The 11784-nt window shown below is 39.7% G+C and overlaps 1 protein-coding gene across 1 annotated transcript in view; it reads right to left on the reverse strand.

Moving 5' to 3' along the window:
* The window catches only part of LOC104955485 (cadherin-18-like), a gene marked incomplete at its 5' end in the record, with an annotated part of 15141 nt that extends 3719 nt beyond the window's left edge, over nt 1–11422 (reverse strand). The window contains 2 exons of the mRNA XM_010782812.1: nt 5540–5676; nt 11169–11422. Coding sequence (XP_010781114.1) covers nt 5540–5676; nt 11169–11422 — 391 coding nt within the window. The remainder of the gene's footprint in view (nt 1–5539; nt 5677–11168) is intronic.
* Nucleotides 11423–11784: the final 362 nt, after the last annotated feature.

Below are 11784 nucleotides of genomic sequence, written 5' to 3' on the forward strand. Positions count from 1 at the left end.
TTATAAAGGATTTGGTTTCGATAAACTGTTTATCACGAATGCGAGGTCAGGCAGAAGCTTTATTATAAAGTTTGGGAGAAAATTGGTATAGCAGAGAAAAAAATTCGTTGTTGTTATTAAATCTGGTTGCCCTCTTCGGCAAATCTGATTGGCTATTGTATGTAATGCTAGAACTGGCTACAGGTGGAGTACACTGATGATTATGATCTATGGGTCATGAATGGTTGTGTGCATTGTGGGGGGGTTGCTTTGAGATTGGTAGGTCCTTGGAAGCCAGTTGAGAGAGGTTGTCACAAATAGAGACAAAAATGAGAGGTAGTAGTAACAGGCAGAGAGGTGTGAAACAAACGAGGATAGTTGGATAAGGCAAGGAGACTCCGGGATTGGAAGCGGTGCACACAGGAACGACTCAGTGGGGAATCAGTAACCTCCTGTGACCCGACAAATGGTGTTGGAGTGCAGCAGAAAGAATAGAGGCATTGAGGGAGTTGGGGATAGGGGAATAGGGACGGAGTAGGGGAGTGAGTGAGTGGTGGGGGGGGGGGGGGGGGGAGGAGAGCCAAAAAAGAAGTGAAGATGAGCAGGACGTAGTTGGTGATCTGTCTGTTACAAATTATATGCGTGTTGAAACACTCTGCGGATTTCGGCATGTTGTGTTGGAAATAGGGGTATAAAGGAATGAGATAAAGGTCTATTGGTTTGGTTTATAAGGTGATGACGTATTGATTGGCTATAAAAGGCTTAAGGAATGATGGTTGGAGAGCTAGTAATTGTATTCTGATTGAGTCAGGGAGGTTAGATCTATTAGTATTAGTTTATTGGTAATTGTGGTATCTAAGAAGCAGGTTGTTCAGGGGTTGCGGGTTTTTACGTGGGGATTTAATAACGGCCTAAGACTTGCCTGATGGGGAAATGTTTTGTGGTATGGTATTTGTTTCATGTTGGTTGTGGGGGAGCTGTGAAGTTGACGTGGGTGCGTGGTTGGGGCATATTAATGGGTATAGTGAGTGACGGGGCTTTTCTCAGAGCACTACTATCACTCAATGCGGTTTCTCAGCGCTCTGGATTCTCGTCATGGGAGTTGGCCGGGTGGAGCACACACACAAGCTCCAGCTCAGCTGGCGGGGATGGGGGTGTGTTGCGTGGTTTGTGGTGTGTGTGGTGCGGGGGTGTGGGCTGGGTGCGCGTGCCTCCGCTGAAATAGGATTGTTGCAGCTAAAAATAACTAACAATTGGTTTTACCTTTAAACATAATCAGAGTAGTTATGAACAGTCAAATTGGGTAGGGCAAACAGGGCTAGAAGTATGATTATAGAGGGTTTGTCTAGGATGAGTGCAGGAAGGCCGAGGTCACTGGTTTGCTTTTTTTTTCAGTAGAATAATTGGTGCATCAAGTTGTTATCTGATAAGGTGTAATGTTAAAAGAAACACATTTTTGAAGAGAGTGAGATGTAAGTGAGTATCCATTTGGTCAAAAAGCGTGTTCAACCCCCTATTTTGAAATGCCCATAGAGTAGAATAAGGGGCTGGCACAGAATCAATGGTATTGGAAATAGCAAAATGGACGAGAGGCGATGTATAAGCTTAATATGTTGGGGTTAAAGGCTAAATAATGGTTAGGGGTAAGGGTTAACCATATTCTACAATTAAAACAAAACTGCGTTTTTTAAGATGGTAATTCAACTGTATATCTGCATGCAATATCTGAAAAAGTAATCACAAAAAAAGTTATTTTTCCAAAATCCTGCAGCCCTGATATCGATCACCCTTTTTGAAATCGATAAAGCCGCATTTCACAACAACAGGAAGACAGGAAAGAAGCTTTCTGCATGACAGTCGATCACCTCGCTGACGATCACGGCCGCTCAGTGGGAGGCAGTGACACCATCATCATCATCATCATCAATTCATCATCATCATCATCATCAATAAAATGGTTTTTTTGCTGCAACTGTGTACCTTTTTAAAAAAGTTCTAACAAATAAATCTGAGGGGATTTCTTGTTGTTTGTTTTTAACTTGTGAGTTGTCGCCTTTTGTAAAGCACTTCGTGAGCGCATGATGTTGTTTTGAAAAGTGCTGTATATAATAGAAGCCTTTATCATGGCAATCATCAATCATTAACATTTACAATGTCACTTTTTAGACGCTTTTATCAAAGGCTCATATACTGTGGCAATCCCCACAGGAGCACTTTGGCGTGGAAAAGTGGTCTCAGGGACACAGCCCGACAGTGCCTGACTGCAGGGGGTTTGAACCTGTGACCCCTGATCCCATACACAAAGCACTGTCAACTGCGCCAACCACACGCCTCATTCACCGGATGAGCTCCCACACCCATTTTAAATCCGTGCTCAGGGTAAAAAGCTTCAGGGTAAGGAGAGGCGGATGTGAAAGAGCAGACTGTCTCGCTGTAAAGAATGTGTGGGTTGTGTGGTGGTGGTGATCAGGTGTTTAATAAAGTGGACGAGTAGATTGAAAATTTAGTTTGCTGTGGGGGCCGTACGTTCTGAATGCAAAGCCTTGATCAGAAACGGAACACCGGTTCGAGCGGACTAATGCAAATGGATACGGATCCATTATTAAGAGAGCTCACTGAGCCTTTTCTGGCATGGTCTGTTAAAGGGCTCATAAGTGATTATCATTCAGAGGGGGGATTTCCGTTCAACCTCAAATGAACTGGTACCGAGCTGTTTTTTGAGAGGGTTGATACAGCTTCAGCGTTCACCTCTGCATGTTATGTCAAGCGTCGAGACTGTCTAATGTTAATCTGGGAGTGGTTTTGTACATAAAGCCCCACCCACAGAAACGAACAACAGAAAACACATTTAGTTTATATTACACTTTTAACACTTTCTTCCATCTTCTGGTAAATTCTTTCACTTCTGGGTTCGGACGAAGACTCTCCTGAAATCCCTGAATGCGAGTTTCTTCAGCGTAATTAAAATGTGACACGCAAACTAAAACCAATGGAATTGATTTGGCACTGCGGTCGAATTGGGTTTGGAACTTTTTGAAAGGATTATGCTGTGGGGCGCTCAAAGACCTTTTTTTCATGACGAAGAAGAGACGATGAAGACGGCCTAAATGCAACAATCGCACATGCAAGTATCGTTAGACCAAATCGTGGGAATGAAATAAAAACGTTACCAACTAATGCTGTTCATTTGCCGTCACATTCAACCCTTCGTCTTGTCTTTTGTCCTTGCCCTTCGCTCCAACACATCCTAGTTGTTTGCTCCTGTCCTTGTCTCATTAGCTCCTTCCTGATAAGTGTGGGCTAACCGATATAAAAAAAGTAGTTTCAGTCGTTTCTGTTGGCGTTTGGAGGGTGGATTACCGGCAGATAAGCGGAGCATTGTAAAAGCAAAATTGCGGTTCAGACAACAACAAACTACAGTGAGCAATAGTGGATCGCCGGAGCTGTTAGATTAACATTAACATGCTTATTGTATTTGTAAGTGCACTGACTTGCGGCCTGTAGCACCGTCCTTGATGGAGCATATGTGTGGGCTGGACCTGTATTTTACAGGAAAGGAGTGAGCAGAGAGTAGAGTAGTTGTCGATTCTTGTTCAGTTTTCTGTGAATATCTGCCTCACCCTCTCAGACTTTGAGTTGCGCGCGCTACTAAAGAGACGTGTTACCATGGGAACCAAACAATGGTGTAGCTGTATTAAAGTCCGAGTGGAAACAGTCGTGTGTAAATCTGATTTTGTCAGAAATCGGGAGAAATGCGGGAGAAATATGACCCCGGGAGGAAACCGGGAGAGGGCAATGAAATCGGGAGTCTCCCGCGAAAATCGGGAGGGTTGACAAGTATGGGTATCGCTGAGTTGCATTAAATATAGGAATGTATAAGGACATTTGCTATTGGCAATACTATGCAAAGAGTCATTATTTTCTACATCTGGGTTTGAAAATAATCAAATGCTGTATTGTTGATGAAGTATTAGTGCTACTTAGTACATGCTTCTTTTGGTTTTTATACCTGGACCTAATGACAAGAGTGTTTTTCTTCTCTTTTAACATAATATGATTTTTAAAAAACCAACAGTGAAATTCAATCATGCATTCATTCTCAAATTGGCTATAAGGCGGCGGCTAAAGTCTTTGAACTGACTTCTTTGTGTCTCTGAGTCTGCGTCCTTGCTCTTTTACATACAGTAGTGCCAACAATTATAACTTTGCATTTTGACAGTGTCTTGGATTGTAATTGTACCCTTGAAGACTAAAGGGTGGTGGAGAGATAAAGAAACATTAGCATGCAGCACCTCTGTTGGTAGGAAAGATATTTGCCTAATTGTGATTACAAATTAGCCAAATTACCTGATAGCAATTCTTGAAGTTAGCAGGGCCTGCATTGATTTAATTAATTTCCAATGCAGGAAAGGACATTGAAACAATTGGGACTAATTCGATGTTGTAGTTAATTATAAGAAAAATACACTGTAACCTATTTGAATGCATTCCAATCAATATGCAAATGAAGTCATAACTCCCTGTTTTCTCCAGATGTTAATTGCTACTCCCACTATAACTAATAAGGATACTGTGTTTAAATACTATTGTAGTTTGGATATTACTGATACTAGTAATACATCTTGCAGCTTGTGAACAGGTATAGGAATGCCACAGTGCGATTGATAGAAGGTTAACAATTGACAGTTTTATTTGCCTATTACGATTACTTGACCAGATATATTTCACATAAATAGGTCATTTGGCATGGAAAAAGCTTTACAAAATGACCAATAAATCAAGTTGAAAAAGACAAGAATCACTGATTAGTTGACGAATAAGGGGCAGTCCTTGCTAATCAATTATCTGTGCTTAAAGGGTGAGTTTATTCTGATATCAAACAAAGAGGTTTGCAGTGCAGATTGATGTAGTATTTCCTTCTTCTTTTTTTAAAGTTCCATTTTGTTGATATTGATTTCATCTCCTATCTTACACACTGTGATTTTGATCCAGGACTGCTCTCTGGTTATATGACCCCCTGAGGCTGTCTTGTTATCTTGTGGGAAAGGGATGAAACCTTTTTTGTATGACTCCAGCACCTACCATCATTTCAGAATTGGTTTTCTTTAAATCACGCTGTTGTGGCACAAAGCTCACCATGATTTCAATGCAATTTTGCTTACGATTTAGAATGTCTCCTATTAGCCCGGGGCTAAACAAGATGAGTGTGGAAAGAAAGAGCAATCTATTTAACTGCCTCTTTCTGGCAACTGGATAATAGCATTTCATGTGTTTACTACAGTCCCTGAAGGTATCCAACACGGGTGTTTAAATATGTAGATGTCAGAAGGTGAAGAGAATATCTTGTGTGGTATGAGCGTAACTCAATATCTCCTCATTAACTTACCCTATTACAAAATGTCAAAACAATTTTTATGTCCCGATGCATCTGTAGGCTACACTTATTTACGATATAAATGCTGCCCGCTCGTGAAAAACCACATAGAGACGCAGCTGGTGCATTATGTCTCCTCGCCCACTTGTACACATTGAGTTAAAGGAAAGAAGCCTGGGTACCTACCAACCTCCGAGGCTATCACAGTTATATTGTGCCAGGACATGTCTTCCCTGTCCAGAGACTGAGTGGTCCGTATTAATCCACTGCTCTCATCGATCCTGAAGTACCGCACTCCTTCCTCTTTGCTGTCCAAGAAGTACCTATTAATGCAAGGAAAATGTAAAATAATTTATCCACTCCAGATACAAAAATCACAGTGATGGCAAGAAAAAACGATTAAGAGGACATTGGATATTCTGCAGGACACTGTTAGTTGGAAGTGTCCAGTAAGCATACATTATGTTGTCTAAAAAGTGTCAAGATTGATGGTTAAAAACTGTCCTTTTAGTTCTTAGTGCCAGCATGTTTTTGTCAATTGTTTCCATTGTGGAGAGAGTGTTTCGAAAATAGTGCTTCACCATAGGGGGTTCAAAACACTCTGACTTTTTGGCACGACCGCTCCAAGCACTTTTGGTTCAAACATCTTTGAATTTGTCCGAAAATTGCTACTGACGTCTTTTTAGGAAATGGCGGAAAAGTTTGTTTTGGCTGTGTCTGTCCATTGTGAGCTTTCGATGTCAGACAGATACATTCATAACACAGACTGGATTTTCCCTTTTTGTTCTCATTGCGTCTGTCCATCTGTTGGAGCATATTGACGGGGCGGAAACTGAATGTTGATGTCGGTAAATGTTGTGCTTTTACCGCGTTGTCTCTGGGTCGCTTCAGGACTGTCAAATTGATCAGTGATGAGCATGTTCTCACAAAGTACAAGGGCAAGCACCTACCATGGGGAGAACAACAATGTAAAACAAATGCATCAGTCCAAATAGAAGCAATGTGGTGATGCTGGTCTATCACACTAAGTGACGATATGTACTCAATACATTGTTATAACACAAACCCTAACTTCTTTTTTACCACTACACATATACAATTGTTTCACTCTTCTTCCTGTTAGTACACTGAACAAAAATATAAACGCAACACTTTTGTTTTTGCTCCCATTTTTCATGAGATGAACTCAAAGATCTAAAACATTTTCTATATACACAAAATAACCATTTCTCTCAAATATTGTTCACAAATCTGAAAAAATCTGTGATAGTGAGCACTTCTCCTTTGCCGAGATAATCCATCCCACCTCACAGGTGTGGCATATCAAGATGCTGATTAGACAGCATGATTATTGCACAGGTGTGCCTTAGGCTGGCCACAATAAAAGGCCACTCTGAAATGTGCATTTTTGCTTTATTGGGGGGGTCTTGGGGGGTCCGAAAACCAGTCAGTATCTGGTGTGAGGGTTAGGGTTAGGGTTAGGGTTAGGGTTAGGGTAATGTTGTGAATCGAGTGGCCTGTGTTCATCGTCCATAACATACGCCTGCCCATACCATAACCCCACCACCAACATGGGCCACTCGATTCACAACATTACCCTAACCCTAACCCTCACACCAGATACTGACTTTTCGGACCCCCCCCAGATATTTTTGTTCAGTGTAGTTAGCAGTCTACAAGCCCTATGCGAGATAACTGTTGTCATTACCTTTGGGAAGCTCTTTTTAGAGAGCCACATAGCACATTATAAGGCTGTTTTCAGAAACTGAAAAATACTGCTCATTATCAGTAAACTATCCTTTGTGTTAAATCGGTGCCCTTTTCAGCCAAATAGAAGTTACTTAAATGCCTCAGAACATAATGCAGGTACTTGATGTGTTTCAGCAATGACTGGAGGCATTAGAAAACATATTTGCTTACTTATATCACACAGCAAACTGAAATTCAGTCGACCAAAACTAAGCAGTGTACTGTAAAGAACCAGCAAAAAAACAAAGAGGATGCTATTATGGTTCTGTGGTATTCAAAGTCTTATCCTAAGAAAATTAATAGAATAAACCCTACTGCTTTTAAATAGACTTTCAACACTTTTCTGAAAATACGTATTTATAAGTCAAGAGCAGTTACCTTCAATATTTAATAACGACAAAAGGCGAAGTTCTGCTGGTAATGTTTACACTGTAGTAATGGCATTCTCGCCACGTTGTTATCAAACTAAAGAAAAGCAGCCAATGAAAGCATAGCGGAAACATTACTGCTGCTCAACTCACAAGTTCAAGCACGAAATGAGCATTGACTGTGTGTTACCTAATGTATGTATGAACAATTTACACCTTTAATGCAGCATTAATTCTCTTGAGTAATACAGCCTCAGTTTGCAGTTAGCATGAATGACGGAAATGGTACAGGGATATTAACACCAGGATTGCATTTATATCTTCCCTCGGTAGAAAGGTTGTCAAGATGTATTAAAGGCTCTGGAATTATAAGAGCATGAAGGCTGTTGCAGTAACAGTGAGTTTAGGGGGCAGAGAAGAAGAAAAACATGTTGTAATTACTGCTGCTGCAGATACATCTTGGTTCTTGTTGCATTTATTTTTTGGTTATTTTCTTATTTCTGCAGAGAACTAGCTAAAAGAACACAATGTTACATCATGCATTCATTATGTTCCAGTACAGCTTAATAGAGGGAAATATTATATATGTTTTGCAACAACTGCTTCATATTTCCATATGCACAATAATTGCCTCCATCTTTGGCATAGTTTGTGTAAAAGTATGCAAACATCAAGACAGCTGAAAGCCTATAGTATAGCAGATCAGAAAGACGCTGCCTTTAACACAACAACACCGTTGCTAGTTCAATAAAAAAGTGAAATGTAACTTTCATGGCTGTGAGACAAAACACAACAAAACATATACACTTTTGAAAATGTCCAATTATTTAATTCTTCTACCAAGAAGCATGTTACTCAGTTAATACAAGCTGAAGCTGGGGCTGACTCGAGTCCATGAAGTGCTTCAAAGTCAACTTTTCAAACGGTTTGATTATGATTATGATAATGTATAAGAGCAACCAGAGGTAATGAGCTGTCAAGTCTTTGTTAGCTTATTTAGATATCAAGACCAGAGTGAGATTAGAAATGTCACTTCAATAAGATGTTTATTTTATTGCATTCATTGGCAAGACTTGTGATGATCAAAGAGAGCCAAATACTGATCCCTGCTGCATTGTATTCTGATACCAACACGGGGAGCAGTGGTTCAGTTGCTTTATTCTCTGGGTTCAAGTGTCTGTCATGGAAATATGTTTCGTTAGCTTCCTCTTTATGAGCTGAACATTGGGAGTGATGTTCTGTAGGAATGGCCGAGGACAAGGTATCCCACAAGGAGTGCAGGGAAACCCTTTCATATGTAGATTAACTTCTTGTTTACATCAAATCTCTCACAAAGTCTTAAGATACCGACATGATTCAAATTGTCATTTTACCCCGAGTCTTTCTCCCATTTTTAATTGAGCTTCATGCAGAACTGAACAGATCACCAGGACATTATTACAGGCATAAGACACTGTTCTTAACCCTTATGCAACACTAGTACCATCTGTGGCGATTATTTGTGTTCAATCGTTTTGGCTGGGATCAATTTCCTTTTTTGGAATTTCAACTTCAGCCCCTATAATAAGTCTATAATAAACTGTGTTTCCAAAATAGCCACTCTGGCCCTTAATGATACAAATGTCCACATGTAGCCACAATAAACCACATGTGTTGTGCCAAAAGCCATTACATTAACAGCATTTAATTTTATTATATCTTCAAAATTGCACCATTTACTATTTCCCCCCAGAGCTGTTTCTCATGTTTACTCTAATGGGCACAAATGGGCTATTTTCTGGTTTCTAGTATCAACATCAAATCTGTGGCTAATCAATGACATACCAAACATTTATATATCTGCCATTAAGTAAACAAACTGACATTTAAAAAGGTTAACATTTTGAAAATAAATTCATATTTGGTAGTTGTGATTAGAGCTGGAGTAAGTTTAAATATTTGTAGACTAAGTGAAAGTGGAAAACAATAGAAATGTATAATTCCTTCTCAGATTCTTGATGAGAAGATATTTGTAAGAGAGAGCAACTTTTTTTTAAAAAGATGCCCAGAGGTGAATGTTTTTAAGGAGTCCTGCGCTGCATCCTACAGCAAGGCTTTGAACTGTGGCACTATAACATGTAAAAGCACCAGATAATTACTTCTTATTGATATATTAGTAAAACCTAATCTCACAAGGAGCTTCATGTTTACAGCTACTCCATCATTTACACTGAGGCTATGCAGGGAATTCAAATTAACACAAACAGTGCACGAAGCGAGCTACCTGTGCAGAGCGAACACCTAGGATTAGTCCATTGCCTCAGGGTAACATCAATCTTTTTTCAACAGTCCACAAGTATGTGTTTTGAATGCATACTAATGTGCTAAGCAGTTGTATTGCCTCAGGTTACTTTCAGACTTGTAGACAAAACAACCATCCATCAGATGATGCCAAATAATGAGACAGGTTCACAATGTATATTGCTGATTTTTAGAGGGTACGTGAAATGCTTAGGGCATGAAGAGTCGCAGGAACAAACAAAGAAGCTATTAAATATAATGCAGCACCATTTTCAATCTATTTAACATAATGTTTCTTATTTGGTCAGTGTTTCCCCTATATACAAATAGCGGCGGCGCTATTGTATAAAATAAAATAAAAAATTAACTTTTTTTTTTATTATTAAAAAAATAATAAGTGGCGACCCTTTTTCGTTTTTGATTGTTTGTTATGTGGATTTGTAGTATTTGTGTTACTGTATGTTCAATAAAGGTGTATTTTTGCTACATCTTGAGACATTGCCACTGTATGTACTGGCAGGGCCGATTTTTGGGCCCACGTGCCTTAGCACCGCTGCTATGACTCCATCCTAGGGGAAACACTGTTGGTAGTATCTGAAACATCTGCAGTCTGAATATTAGGGAAATTGCCATATGGTGCAAAAAGAAAGAAAATATTGCATATGATGAAATTGAATCACAAATAATGCATTACAAGTGCATAGTGACACATACCCAAGTAAACCAAAGTGTTAAGAAATAGATTCCAAATGAATGCTACAAAAATGCAAATATCGAAAAGTAAACATTATTTTGGGGCAGAGATATGACATGCAAATTGGAGTTTTAGTTAGACAAACATTTCTCGGAGGTAGAAATAATCTCATTAGACTTAAACCTCAAAGGACAAATCAAAGGCACCTCCGTTTTTATGCAGAAAACACATCCAACTAGTAAACCAAAATGCAGGAAACTAATCAAAAGCTGAATGAATAAGCAAGCAATATCCTGATGATTTCAGCTATGCAAAAATATGCACCAACCCTAATAACAAAATGATTGGCTGAAAATGGTAGGCTATACCAACTAAACAAATCCAAACCGATATGGTGACCAGCCTTTTTTTGGACATTTCTAGATACCAATCTGGCAAAGAAAAAACATGTTTAAAAAATATGACATTTGCGAGAGCCAATTAGTTGACAAAGTGACATAGCTCCATTGGCCGCATGAAAGACCACTGAGCCTCTAAATAAGTCTCATAATATTAACAACCCCCTCTCTACCCCTTTGCTTCCGCAGTGTGTGATATTCCTACACAAGACAAAAATGTAGATCTTCAATTATATTCAATGATGCACAGCTAAGAGACAGGATGCCTATAAAGCCGCTGAATACTTGTAATCATTTCTGCAGACGTAGGAGTTCAAGAGTCTCACCTAACAGGACTGTTCCTGCTGTCGGGGTCTCGAGCCGTTACGGCGCCCACCTCCGTGCCGCTCGGCGAGTTCTCGTACACGTCCATGATGTAATGATCTATGGAGAATACGGGCGCCTCGTCCACGTCCCCCACTGTGATTTTAAGGGTGGCGGTGTCTTTGAAGGAGCCGAGATAAGAAAAACGAGGATCCACATGTGTGTTGGTCCCCTCGATGTGAAGAGTGTAGGTCTTCTTTCTCTCATAGTTAAGAGGCTGTCGGGGAGGGGGGGAGGGGGGGATACATTAGCACAGTACTAAGTAGATACACTTTATCGGGATGGAACTAGTGTAGAGAAGTGAATGCTAACTCATGGCTAACAGCATGTGTTTCTATTAGACAAATTGGACATCTTAGTGCCACGTGCTTTGACAAGAGATCCAATTATAGTGCATGCTTTTTTTTAGCTGCATATAGAACCCTCATTAATGATTTGATTTAAGTTAAACAGTTCTTCAAAAGTCATTATAAAATATCTTTTGGAATAGGATGTTTTTTTTTATTAGAGAATTACCACCCCTATTATACTGTTTTTCATCAATATGTTATAGGTCTCAGATATATACAAAACATGTCT

The sequence above is a fragment of the Notothenia coriiceps genome, unplaced genomic scaffold (genome assembly GCF_000735185.1).
Source record: "Notothenia coriiceps isolate Sejong01 unplaced genomic scaffold, NC01 NC01_scaffold00024667, whole genome shotgun sequence".
NCBI lineage: Eukaryota > Metazoa > Chordata > Actinopteri > Perciformes > Nototheniidae > Notothenia > Notothenia coriiceps.